The sequence below is a fragment of the Drosophila navojoa genome, chromosome 5, assembly GCF_054131105.1.
Source record: "Drosophila navojoa isolate 15081-1374.11 chromosome 5, UAZ_NAV_1.0, whole genome shotgun sequence".
Classification (NCBI taxonomy): Eukaryota; Metazoa; Arthropoda; class Insecta; order Diptera; family Drosophilidae; genus Drosophila; species Drosophila navojoa.
Genome location: NC_142893.1, coordinates 15,340,299 through 15,353,027, shown reverse-complemented (window position 1 = coordinate 15,353,027; position 12,729 = coordinate 15,340,299). Strand labels below are relative to the sequence as shown.

The 12,729-nt window shown below is 37.6% G+C and overlaps 5 protein-coding genes across 5 annotated transcripts; 2 read left to right on the top strand and 3 right to left on the bottom strand.

Annotated features, from left to right (window-relative positions):
• Positions 1 to 457: 457 nt before the first annotated feature.
• LOC115565442 (mitochondrial sodium/calcium exchanger protein) lies at positions 458 to 3,656 on the bottom strand. The gene is made up of 8 exons (XM_030390608.2): positions 3,500 to 3,656; positions 3,178 to 3,398; positions 2,802 to 3,127; positions 1,954 to 2,028; positions 1,332 to 1,886; positions 1,126 to 1,265; positions 838 to 1,072; positions 458 to 784 (listed from the first exon to the last, which is right to left on the bottom strand). The coding sequence occupies exons 1-8, from the start codon at positions 3,536 to 3,538 to the stop codon at positions 501 to 503; spliced, it is 1,875 nt and encodes a 624-aa protein (XP_030246468.1). The 5' UTR covers positions 3,539 to 3,656; the 3' UTR covers positions 458 to 500.
• Positions 3,657 to 5,092: 1,436 nt separating this feature from the next.
• LOC115565660 (peptidoglycan-recognition protein SC1a/b) lies at positions 5,093 to 5,736 on the top strand. The gene has a single exon (XM_030390868.2). It carries the CDS (start codon positions 5,125 to 5,127, stop codon positions 5,686 to 5,688), a length of 564 nt encoding a protein of 187 aa, XP_030246728.2. The 5' UTR covers positions 5,093 to 5,124; the 3' UTR covers positions 5,689 to 5,736.
• A 1,109-nt stretch (positions 5,737 to 6,845) lies between these two features.
• On the top strand, positions 6,846 to 7,514 carry PGRP-SC2 (Peptidoglycan recognition protein SC2). Its single transcript, XM_030390787.2, has one exon. It carries the CDS (start codon positions 6,891 to 6,893, stop codon positions 7,443 to 7,445), a length of 555 nt encoding a protein of 184 aa, XP_030246647.2. The 5' UTR covers positions 6,846 to 6,890; the 3' UTR covers positions 7,446 to 7,514.
• Positions 7,515 to 7,922: 408 nt separating this feature from the next.
• LOC115565641 (peptidoglycan-recognition protein SC2) lies at positions 7,923 to 8,601 on the bottom strand. Its single transcript, XM_030390848.2, has one exon. The coding sequence runs from the start codon at positions 8,564 to 8,566 to the stop codon at positions 8,012 to 8,014; it is 555 nt and encodes a 184-aa protein (XP_030246708.2). The 5' UTR covers positions 8,567 to 8,601; the 3' UTR covers positions 7,923 to 8,011.
• Positions 8,602 to 10,144: 1,543 nt separating this feature from the next.
• On the bottom strand, positions 10,145 to 10,825 carry LOC149091081 (peptidoglycan-recognition protein SC2-like). The gene has a single exon (XM_089261865.1). It carries the CDS (start codon positions 10,772 to 10,774, stop codon positions 10,220 to 10,222), a length of 555 nt encoding a protein of 184 aa, XP_089117991.1. The 5' UTR covers positions 10,775 to 10,825; the 3' UTR covers positions 10,145 to 10,219.
• Positions 10,826 to 12,729: the final 1,904 nt, after the last annotated feature.

Here is a 12,729-nt window from a genome sequence, read left to right as displayed (position 1 = left end):
TTGAGATTCATGTCAGCGCACAAAAGCTTTCGTGAATGCAGTTTTCAATGAGCTTTGAATGAAGCAGTTGCGCAGCTTTTGTCAGTTGAGCGGCTAAAGCGAACTGAAAAGCTTTCGAAACAGTGGCCAGACAGTGGTGTCCAAAATAAATAGTACACTGTTAATACGCTCAGTGCTTTAACAGAATGTGCATAAATATTATTATTATTTTATTATTTATTATTAATAATATTGTAATTAAATATTTAATATGACTTATATTAATTTATAGGTATTTAATAGAGAAAAAATTAATAAATTAATATAGAAAATAAATTAAAAAAAAAAAACTAAATAAATATTACAGGTAAAAAAAAATTATATAATCAAGTTTATTTTATAGGTATTACGACTGAAACCCTACATCATTTATTCGATTATCAGATCATTTCATTTTATTTTTTATTGTGTTTTTTATTGAAATAAACCAAAATAAATTATACTCAACACATATAGTTGATTTATGTGGGCTCGAACTGTGGATCGAATGTGAATGCATGAATAACACTCCACTCAACGAGGATAGCGTATATCAGATAGACTATATACATGATCAGATCGAAGATGGCAACTGAACGACGAGCTAGAAAATTGAAAGTGACGATCCACAGCAGAGTTGACAAGGCGATGAGCATGAAGAAAAAGTACGAGTTATCGCCTTGTTCGCCTAGCAGCCAGTGCTTTGAGTTGAGCTGGCTCACCTTTGGATTGGTCAAGAAGTAGAGACCCAAGCCGATGGTAAAGCCTGCAAAAAAGAATTATTAACAATTTCTATTAAGTTGAACAAGGCAAACGTACTGAAAAATGGCCCAGCCAAGCCGGCAGCGAATGCCATTCCGCCGTAACCCTTGATTGCCAAACTGACATTGAATATGCTATCGCTAAGGGCTGCGCAAAATGCCCGGATACTGCTGGATGCAAAATCCTCGCTCATGTGCGAAACCAAGCCAATCACGCAGCTGAGCACCTCGATCTCAGTGGCAAAGATTTTCAGCAGAACCAGAGTGATGCTGAACGTGAGTATCATGAAGAGCTGTAAATAAAAAGGGGGAAATATCATATCTCTCTTTCTCTCTCCCTCCTTACCTTGTGAAAACGTGGTGGCTTATCGGTGCGCGTCTTCCAGAAGACAAATATGGCCAGCGGCACGGTGGCGCAGAAGCTCCAAACGGAAATATTATAGTACAAAACAATGAACGAGCCCTTAAACTCCATGCGGGTCAATGCTGCAATGAGATTCATATATATGCATACATATAAATATAGAAAAGGAATTCAACTTTGGCACAAACCATGCGAGAGAGTTATCACTATGAAGGGCGTCGTCACGATCTGTATGCAATTGAGCAGCTTGCTCCAGCCGTGCTTGTTCATGGAGGTGTCGACGACAGGCACGAATAGACTGCAGATGATTGAGACGGGCATGACCAGCACTATGTAGATGCGTTCACAGTGCGAGCTGCGCTTGAAGTAGCTGACATTGATCGGATTTATCGAGTCCCATAGGTCGTTGAATAGAAACATATTACGTGGATTCTCCGGATTGTAGAAGATGTCGCGCAAATACTTCTCATTATCCCTCTCTATCACACTGGCCCGAGTCTGGCCGTACTTCTCGAGGGCGCGCACCTCCACATCTTCAGTATCTTCGTCGTCGATAGAAGTCTTCTTGCCATAATATGTCTTCAGCTTGGCCGAGGTGAAGATATCCGAGTGATTGTACTTGTCCACATTCTTGCTATCCAGCTCCATGTGGGCCAGCTTGTTCTGCATGTGCCGCAGTTTGCTCTTCGTCTTGAGTGTGGGCTGAGTCTTTCGGCTCAAGGCGTCGACCTTTTGGCGAAGGTCTGGCAAAGGCAATTTACTATGGATATACTCGAATTTGTGGGGCTTATGATTTGGAGCGCTTCTTACCATCAAGAGCGTTCCGCATCAACTTCAGATCGACAATATTGATAATCAAGTAAACGAAATACAAACAGATAAGGGCTGTAAATAAATTCATTTGATTAGATTAAATCAACTAAATAAAATGTGAAAAGATAAGAGAAAAGAAAAAATAAATAAAATAAGGGAAAATAAAAACAAACTAAATTAATGCAATATTAACAATAATAATAAAAAATGCAATTGAAATAATATAATATTAAATATAATAAATTAAAAATTATAATATAATGAAGAATAAAAAGAAAGAATAATTACATTAAATTAAATTAATATAACAGCATTAAAAAAATTAAATTAAATTAATAATAATTTATCTTAATATTAATTTAATTTAGTTTTGAATAATAATAATCATAAAAAATTTAAAATTAAAAAAAAAATAATAAAATGAAGAGAAAAAAATAAATTAAATGAATATAGTATCATTTAAAAATTAAGTTAAATTGATAATTATTTAAGTAAAAAGTTATAATATAAATTAATTTAATTTAGTGTTGAATACTACTAACAATACTTAAAAATTAAAAATTAAAAAAATAATAAAATGAAGAATAAAAAAGAAATTAAATTAAATTAATATTAATTTAATTTCGTTTTGAATAATAATAATAATAATAAATAATAAAACCAATTGTTATTATTATCATTATTGTTATTAAATAAAATATAAATATATTTTGTTGAATTATATATTAAGTTATATATAAGTCTACTAAATTTAATCTACATTCATCAATGCTTTATATACGGTTGCCAATCGATGGCCCATAAATCGTAGCACTCGGAGATTTATAGATTTCTGTACCACTTACATAGTCCTTCGATTCGCGTTATTTTGTCATCCGTATCCATCTCGTAGAGGACCAGCTCACAGGCGAACATCATGAAGAGGAGATCGCGCACAGCGCCGTGGCCATTGATCTTGAAGGGCCTCAGGTAGCAGATGAGGCCACCATTGATTAGGACCATGGAAATCGCATTGGCCAGGGTAATGTTGAACAGCGGTGACTCCTGCATGACGGGCGTCAGATTGATGATCAGCTCCGGCAGGTGATTGCCGAAGCAGAGTAGCGTAATGCCCGCCAGATATTGGTTCATGTGCATCACGATCGAGACGATCTTCAGCAGAGGCGCAATGCTAAGGGGGCGATGGCATGCAGTGAGCCTTACGACAAAGAACTGACTTACTATTTGTCCACCAAGTGGGCCACAACCATCATCAGCATGATCATTATGACGACGGAAGCGCACATTAAGGCAATCTCAGTGCTGCGCGTCTTGATGTTCATTTGGCAGTACATAATCCTGAAGTAGTCGATGCACTGCATCACCTGGATGCAATGCTTGATGGCCTTGGACAGGAAGCAGCGATGCGAGAAGTCCACGTACATCAGACTATTGCAGCGCATCTTTAAAGGATTGAACTCAGTTTCAGTAAGGATTCGATTGCAGGCTTAATTCTTCTCTCTAAAATTCTGAATTCTCTCTCTCTCTATCTGTCTCTACTCACCGATTTGTAAACTTCATCGATTGAGAAAGTTACATTCATGTTGATTGTCTTTTATGTGCCAGTGTATTGGTAATCAGCTAGCTAAAGGTATGTATATATATTTATATATGTGTATATACATATACATATGTACATATGTATGTATGTTGTATAGGTTATGTGTTGAATTGTTATATATATGTATAATTATTGTGTCGAAGGTAACTAGATATATGAGATATTATAGATATGCATTTGAAATATGAGGAGAGTAAAGGGAGAGAGTTGGATGATATAATTATTGATGACTAGAAACATATAAAACGCATTAAAGAATTATTTAAAAAAATTTATTTATATATATATATATATCATCACTATATTTTATATACATATAATACATTAAATATGTATATATAAATATGTAAAAAATAATATGTATGTATTATTAGGCATTAAATAATTTAAAAACAAAATTATATATTTATAAATATCACTATATTTTATAAATAATACATCAAATATGTATATATATGTATGTATTATTATGTATTGAATAATTAAAAAAATATATATATCTTTATATATCAATATATTTTTATTTATATATATATATAAATAAAATAAATAAAAATATATTGATATATAAAGATATATATATTTTTTTAATATATATATATATATATTATTCTTATATTTCTTATAAAAGTATTCTAAGCATATCTATAATAAACTTACATACATAATAATTTTATACATATTAATAATGTATTATTAATGTATTATGTATAAAATATATTGATATATAAAGAATATATACATATACATATGTGTGTACATTTTAGGAATCCACAATAAAAGTGAGTGTGGAATTATCTAGATTTATGGCTAGCCGAGAAAAAACAAATGAATAGTTTTAGCATTGATACCTATTTGAAGCTGGATCATTCAGGTCGTCTTAAAGAATGGATTATTCCTATGATACTTAGGTTTTCTTTAGAGCTAGCAGTCTCAAACAATAAAGCTGAATGTGTAAACCTATTGCAGCACCAGCTCAATACTAATGGGAGTTATTAAAATTAAAGTTGTTTTTATTTTGAAATTTGGTCTCTGAATTGCTGACAAATTATTTATGAACATGCCCAAACTGCTCTGATATTAAACATGATTACTATAATAGAATTTTCACAAGCTCTCTTCAACTCCTATTCTCCAGCTATGATAGCAAAATGAATCTGAGATCATTTGACGGGAAGACACTAGCAGCCAGTGTGATAAGACTCGTATGCCAAAGGTTCTTGTTATCAGCTGGCCAATCGAATATACATATGTGAGCCGATAGTAGCGAGACACAGTGTAGCCACGCTTTATAGATACACTATATTATATGTGAAACATATAATATATGCACATATGCCGATAAGGCCACATTCGGCCCGTCGGGAGCGTAAATCATTGGCGTATTTGGGCTTGGTCTACTATTTGTACTTCCCACGGCAGAATCATTACCATAAATTAAAATCTCATTATAAATTACGAAGACTTAATCTTTTGAAGAGCTCGATAAGCCAAACTTGAGAGCCAAGAAATTGCATTTATAAGCGCCAGACGTCGATGGAGCCCAACAGAATTAGCAAAGTTTAACCATGGTGTCTAAGGCAGGGTTCGCTCTAGTGCTCGCCGTGCTGGTCTGCGGCCAGTACGCCGTCCAGGGAGTCTACATCGTCTCCAAGGCCGAGTGGGGTGGCCGTGCACCCACCTATCGCGTTGCCCTGGGCAACTACCTGAACTACGCCATCATCCATCACACGGCGGGCAACTACTGCGAGACTCGCGCTGCCTGCGCACAGCAGCTGCGCAACGTCCAGAGCTACCACATGGACACCCTGGGCTGGCCCGACATCGGCTACAACTTCCTGATCGGCGGCGATGGCGCTGTCTACGAGGGTCGCGGCTGGAACTCGATGGGCGCCCATGCCGCCGAATGGAATCCCTACAGCATTGGCATCTCCTTCCTGGGCAACTTCAACTGGGACACCCTGGAGCCGAACATGATCGCGTCCGCTCAGGCCCTGCTCAACGATGCCGTCAGCCGTGGCCAGCTCGCCTCCGGCTACATCCTCTATGGCCATCGTCAGGTGAGCGCCACCGAGTGCCCCGGCACCCACATCTGGAACGAGATCCGCGGCTGGTCCCACTGGAAGGCCTAGAGCACACTGATTGTCCTCGCTAACTAATAAATAAATGATTTAATTAAATATTTATTAGTATTTGCATCTTTTTTTATTGCAATGCTGCACAGAAGGGGAAATTTGGAAAGAGACAGACGTACAGTGACTCACAGCTTATTTCAAACAGCAAAGTTTGTTGGTCTATGGAATATAAACTATTGGGGATATCGAAAAAATTTAAACGCTGTTTTTTAGTGGGATATTTTAGCTAATACAAAATGTATTCATTTATTTTTTAAATATTTTTTCAATATATAAAAGTGCCTTAAAACTAATGAGACCCGAGCAGTTTCACAGCTTATTTCAACCGAAAACTTTGCAGCTGATTAAAGATCCCTAGGTAGCAATATTTTTAAATATTTTTTGGCTATTTGAAGTATAGAATTTAATTCTTGTCATTATTTATTATGTGCTTGTTTTGGTATATAAATCCCTAACAGAGAATCTACCCAAAAAGAAGTCGTAAAAAAGAGTTTCGATTTGAATTTCGTTTAATCAAACAAAATCTATCAGAATTAATATTGATATAGAGACATGAAATGATTAAATTGTTTAGCCTGTGATATATAAAAATATATATATGTACATATATATATGTATCAATATATTTATAAAACACTAAGACTGAAGAGGCATATTAATACAAAGAGATAAATAGACAAGGCTGAGTGCCAAGCAGCTATCAAAAATATAATAAAGTTCTGTAAGTATCCTATACACTAACATACATATATGTATATACACATATATATGTACATATATATTCAAAGAGCCAATAAACTCTTGTAGCTCCAAAACAGAACAGACACATCTAAATCTAATCGAGCTATAAAACAGATAGACGATTTGCTCAAATGCTGACAAGAATCGTTTTATTTTTTTTTATTTTCGAGCCTCGTCAAGTATATTTTGAACAAATTAATTAAATGGCACTCGGATTGATTAAAAACTCATTCGAGCACAGCTGGGGAGACACACGAGTATCAGAACCTTCTCTAGATTGTCTGCGTATCAGATCAAAATCCCCGAAACACTCTTATGAATATACATATATGTATATATACCTATATATTGGCGCATCAAGTGTCATTCGGAAGAGATAATACATGCCTCTCTGGGCTCTATAAAAGTAGCGCCGCATCGATCGGCCTTCACACCAGTCGTAAATCCAATCGAGAATTATGGCAAGCAAAGCTCTCATCGCTCTGGCCGTGCTCCTGTGCGCCAACGCCGTCTTCGGCGTGAACATCATCAGCAAGTCGCAGTGGGGCGGCCGCTCGCCCAATGGCAAATCGACGCTCGCCAACAAGCTGAGCTACGCCGTGATCCACCACACCGCCGGCAACTACTGCACCACCCGCGCTGCCTGCGAGCAGCAGCTGCGCAACATCCAGGCCTACCACATGGACAGCCTCGGCTGGGCGGACATCGGCTACAACTTCCTGATCGGCGGCGATGGCAACGTGTACGAGGGCCGTGGCTGGAACGTGATGGGCGCCCATGCCACCAGCTGGAACGCCAAGTCCATTGGCATCTCCTTCCTGGGCAACTACAACAACGACAGACTCACCTCGGCCCAGATCGCGGCGGCCAAGAGCCTGCTGGCCGATGCCGTCAGCCGTGGCCAGCTCGTTTCCGGCTACACTCTGTACGGCCATCGCCAGGTCGGCTCCACCGAGTGCCCCGGCACCAACATCTGGAACGAGATACGCACCTGGGCCAACTGGAGGGCCTAAATGGACGCTCGACTACGTAACTCAAGCTGCAAAATAAGAACTTTTTAAATACAATATATTTATGCGTAAGACGGGGCGTATACTTTTCAATGGGGGGTTTTCTCGGAGGCATTCCCCAATAGCTAGAGATTGTTTACATATGCTTAAAGATCACTGGGAGTATATTTTGGCATAAACAAATACCCAGAATACACTACAATTGATTAACTGGAAGCTAATCCGATAAAAGAGTCAAGGGATTATAGATTGGACTATGGCTATGCTGGAGCTTTAGATCTATATTATTTATACATATATGAATTATTATTTCTATTAAGATGCCCAAATTAAACTGAGCAACTTTTATACATAAAGATTCTCCCGCTTATCGATTCAGTAAATCAGTTTCCAGTAAAGCTCAAGTCGTGCTCCCGTAGAGCTCGCCTCTGAAATCCCCTGCGTTGAGTCATTCGCCGCTTAATCTCGACATGTGTAAAGTTTATTGAATTTTGTTATAAGTTTTTATTATGCAGCATTTGGAAAAAAGAAAAGTTTAAAGTTTCAGGGGAAATCCTTTCGCAGGCTTCTTAAGCCTTCCAGTGGGCCCAGGTGCGGATCTCGTTCCACAGGTTGGTGCCGGGGCACTCGGTGGCGCTGACCTGGCGATGGCCGTACAGAGTGTAGCCGGAGCTGATCTGTCCACGGGAGACGGCATCGGCCAGAATGCCCTTGGCAGCGCTGATCATGGCAGCGGTGGGTCGGTTGTTGTTGTAGTTGCCCAGGAAGGAGATGCCAATGGACTTGGCGTTCCAGTTGGTGGCGTGGGCACCCATCACGTTCCAGCCGCGACCCTCGTAGACAGCGCCATCACCGCCGATCAGGAAGTTGTAGCCAATGTCGGGCCAGCCCAAGCTGTCCATGTGGTAGGACTGGATGTTGCGCAGCTCCTGGGCGCAGGCAGCGCGGGTGGAGCAGTAGTTGCCGGCGGTGTGGTGGATGACGGCGTAGGCCAAGTAGTTGCCCAGAGTGGTCTTGCTGGTGGGGTTGCGTCCGCCCCAGGCTGCCTTGGAGACGACGGCGACGCCGACGACGGCCTGAGCGCAGAGCAGCACAGCCAGAGCGATGATAGCCTTGTTAACCATGATTGCGAATCGAAAAGATTTCTATGCCAACTGCTGGAGCTCTCTTGCTTATATACCCCTGCCAGTGTTGACCCGGCCAGCTGCGGGCTGATTAACTACTATCAATATATAGTCCTGATACTCGTATCATAATCTTGAATATCTTCAACTCGATTCGCCAAAGCTAACTAAATGCATCCAATAAATTTCGAGTTCAGATTGCGATTTGCCTAATTTATGGCTGCTGCGCCAGCGCAAACCTGTCAGCGGCTCGTGTCAAACATGAGACGTTGCCGTTGCTGATAATACAAAATAGAGCAGCTCTATCTGGGAAAGCCTACGCACTCTAAATAAATTATTTAAACGTAAATAAAAATATTAATAAATGATCTTCTGATTATTAATATTATTAGTAAAATTATTGTCAATGACATTTATTATTTGTTTCACATTTTAATTAAATTTCTTTGCATATAACAAAAATATAAGAGGAAAAAATATTCTATTAATGTCATACTTTTTGCTGGGCTCTATATCAAATTATAGCAAGAGATAAACATATACATATGATTCGCTTGGAACTTGAATTGTCGAGTAATTTTAAAATATCGTATCGATGATATTTTTAAAATATCGCATCGAAGATATTTTTAAAATATCGTATCGATGATATTTTAAGTATTGAAAAAGTCTTAATTTAATATTTTATATGCAGCTTTAAAAATATCGATATATCAATATTTTACGATATTTTTTTATTTACTTCCAAGTTGGAATTTGTACATATGAGCTCAAAATGCAACTTTTACTGGAAGCAAAATTAAAATATATAAAATTAAATATATATTTATATATAAATATGTACTAAATTATATGCTTAAATATAAAAATGCACATGAACACCTAGAGCTTTACTCTTTGTTTAATTATAATAAATCTTTGAAATATTATTTTGGGAAGTAAGTTGTTGGGAAAATGGATGATAAGAAGAAGAGTTGCGTCTGAAATTTTATGAAAATACCGTAACCTACTTATATAATTGGTAAAGAAGATTTATGCGTTCATCATCCATTGCAAAGGTGAGAACAGTGTGCGAGACAGAGAAAGAGAGAGAGAGAGAGGGGGGCAAGATATATAAGTATATAGATATATGTGCATATTATTGGTATTAAAGCAGAAATAGAAACAATAATCTTTAAGATTTACTTCGATCAATAGTCACAACAATGGATTAATGTAATGAGGTCATTAATCAACAAAACTTTAGATAAGCGAGCAGTAAAATAAATCCGTCGAGACTTGTTTATACAGATAAGCTTATGCTATTGAATGACTTTTGAGTGGTCTAATCGAAACGATCTGATACGGAGATAATCTGAACTTCAATTGGCTTCGCCTTATTTATGAATACTCCACAATCAAAACAACATGAGATAAGTTCTATTGTAATTGCCCATAATTGATATGATTCCATAAAATAAATATTGATAGTAGATGACTCTATCTAATAGCAAGTATAACTAAAGTTTTTCTATTGCAAATATTCTTTAACGGATTAAAAGTGATTTCAAAAATTAATTCTTAATTGTGTAAAGTTGATTATATATTTTTTATAAATTTTTATTATGCAGCATTTGAAAATTTTGTATATAGAAAATTTCTTTCGAGAATTTCTTAGGCCTTCCAGTTGGCCCAGGTGCGGATCTCGTTCCACAGGTTGGTGCCGGGGCACTCGGTGGAGCCGACCTGGCGATGGCCGTACAGAGTGTAGCCGGACTTGATCTGTCCACGGGAAACGGCATCAGCCAGAATGCCCTTGGCAGCGCTGATCATGGCAGCGGTGGGCTTGTTGTTGTTGAAGTTGCCCATGAAGGAGATGCCAATGGACTTGGCGTTCCAGTTGGTGGCGTGGGCGCCCATCACGTTCCAGCCGCGACCCTCGTAGACAGCGCCATCGCCGCCGATCAGGAAGTTGTAGCCGATGTCAGCCCAGCCCAGGCTGTCCATGTGGTAGGCCTGCATGTTGCGCAGCTCCTGGGCGCAGGCAGCGCGGGTGGAGCAGTAGTTGCCGGCGGTGTGGTGGATGACGGCATAGCTGAGCGAGCTGGCCAGAGTGGTCTTGCTCTTGGGACTGCGAGCACCCCAAGCGGACTTGCTGACAACGGCAACGCCGAGGACGGCCTCTGCGCAGAGGAGCACAGCCAGAGCGATGATAACCTTGCTAACCATGGTGAATTGTTGACTACGAGAATTCAACTGATGTCGACTAAAGCATCGCCCTAGCTTATATATGCCACAGGAGCTGAACACGGTATGTGATTTATCTAATTGATAAATAATTTTTAATCTATCGGATGAGTTGGGTGACGCGAGTCTGGCATTATTTTTAGTTCAGTGCAAATTTATGAATTGCCAGCAAATCTATTAAATTCAATTAATTTATAATAAAGATAGGATTTGATACATTTATGGCACACACATGCCGGTAGCAGAAGGTCAGACGGTCTATTTCTAGTTTTCTTCATAATACTAGAACTATTGTAATATTGTTAAACACAGAGATAATTTGAACTTGTTGAAAATGGGTGAGTGAGGTAAGTTTGGGAATCAAATAAAATAGATAGTCTACATCTATACACATACATGGGATCCTCATCCATGTCATTGGATTAAAGCACATTTTTTTCTACACTTAATTCATGAATTAAAATCAGGCAATCCCCAAGTATTCAAGTTTATTTGGCTAGAATGTTCCATTGTTTGTTTTTTTGCTTTATTAGTTATAGGTATTATAAATCGAATATGCGAACACGTCGTTTGCACAAGTCATGCCGCCTAGTCGGACACTCCCCTCTGGAGTGCTTTTACTTGATCACAGACAGATACGCAAGTTGATAATACGTTTATTAGTCAGCTCATTACAACAAATAAATAAGAAGAAAAAAAACAATAATAATTTACAAATTTCTATTGCAGTGTTGACGTTTTTCATGAATACCCTGTAAGTATATAAATGAGTAATAGAGGGTATACACGTATCTTATGAGAAGAGATAATCAGTAAATCAGATCTCAGTCTCTTAGCCTCCTCCATTCGAGATAAAAAACGTCTACTTCATCTCTTTTGCCAATAAGCCTCTCCATAGATATTTTTCAACTCCATCTTCTATTTTGATTTTGGTGACAGTTAAACAATAAATCAGTCAATTAGTTTAATCGAACTCCTATAAATATTTATATAAAATGATTATACTATTAACTTATCATATGAGTATATTTAGTTTATTATATACAGGGTATTCCGAGCTGTTGGTTATAAAATCTGGCTCGCACTGACTTGGTGAAAAATCAAACGTTTCTTTATGAAAACACGTGATGTTTGATTTAATGTCGACTTGCCGCATGATTTACTATATTCAGTTCGTCGCGCCGTAAACACAATGGAAATCTTATCGCTGAATTCGCTCCAATAAATTCAGATTAATTCCATTATTTAGCTTGTGAATGAAATGCTCCTTAGAGTAAGTATAAATTATAGCCACGCCCAGTGGCGTGTGGCAGCCCAAGTTCTAGAAGACCTTACGCAATTGTGTTAGCTTGCGGTTAATTATTAGCTAGATGATATCCTATATAACAGAAAAAAAACTTCTTAAATCCTTTGAGCATATTTAATTATTAAATTTGAATACAAGTCTGTTATTTATTAAACATAGTTCTTAAATTCCATTAATTATATGGTAACTTGGAATAATTTCTTATTTAATATAGGGAACTCTCCTGGTATGAGCACTAATAATATTTTGTTAAGGGCACGAAGTGATTTCCTAATAGTTGCTTGGATATTCCAGCTTACTCTTAATGAGCTGTTAGTGCTTGTAATCCCAATTATAATAATAATAAATACAATTAATAATGATGATTATAATAATGATAAATATTATTAATAAACGATAGTTATTACAATGATCTTGAACACAATAATTTCTTATTTTATATTTGACATTTATGATATAAAACAATAATTTAAAATTAATTATTGCTATAACATTTTATTTATATTTACTTGCATAATTAAACATATTTAGATATTTACCATATACGAAGAAAAAGGACCCGCAGCACTGCTCGACTGAGGTCCAGGTCAAGAATGTAACTGCAGAAGCTGAACAGGCTTGCCTTTATATA

Coding starts and splice junctions, on each gene's coding strand:
- LOC115565660 (XM_030390868.2), top strand. CDS start 5,125: ATGGTGTCTAAGGCAGGGTTCGCTCTAGTGCTCGCCGTGCTGGTCTGC.
- LOC115565641 (XM_030390848.2), bottom strand. CDS start 8,566: ATGGTTAACAAGGCTATCATCGCTCTGGCTGTGCTGCTCTGCGCTCAG.
- LOC115565442 (XM_030390608.2), bottom strand. CDS start 3,538: ATGAATGTAACTTTCTCAATCGATGAAGTTTACAAATCG. Junction 2,029..2,801: donor AACGCGAATCGAAGGACTAT/GTAAGTGGTACA, acceptor ATTTATTTACAG/CCCTTATCTGTTTGTATTTC. Junction 785..837: donor CTTGGCTGGGCCATTTTTCA/GTACGTTTGCCT, acceptor TCTTTTTTGCAG/GCTTTACCATCGGCTTGGGT.
- PGRP-SC2 (XM_030390787.2), top strand. CDS start 6,891: ATGGCAAGCAAAGCTCTCATCGCTCTGGCCGTGCTCCTGTGCGCCAAC.
- LOC149091081 (XM_089261865.1), bottom strand. CDS start 10,774: ATGGTTAGCAAGGTTATCATCGCTCTGGCTGTGCTCCTCTGCGCAGAG.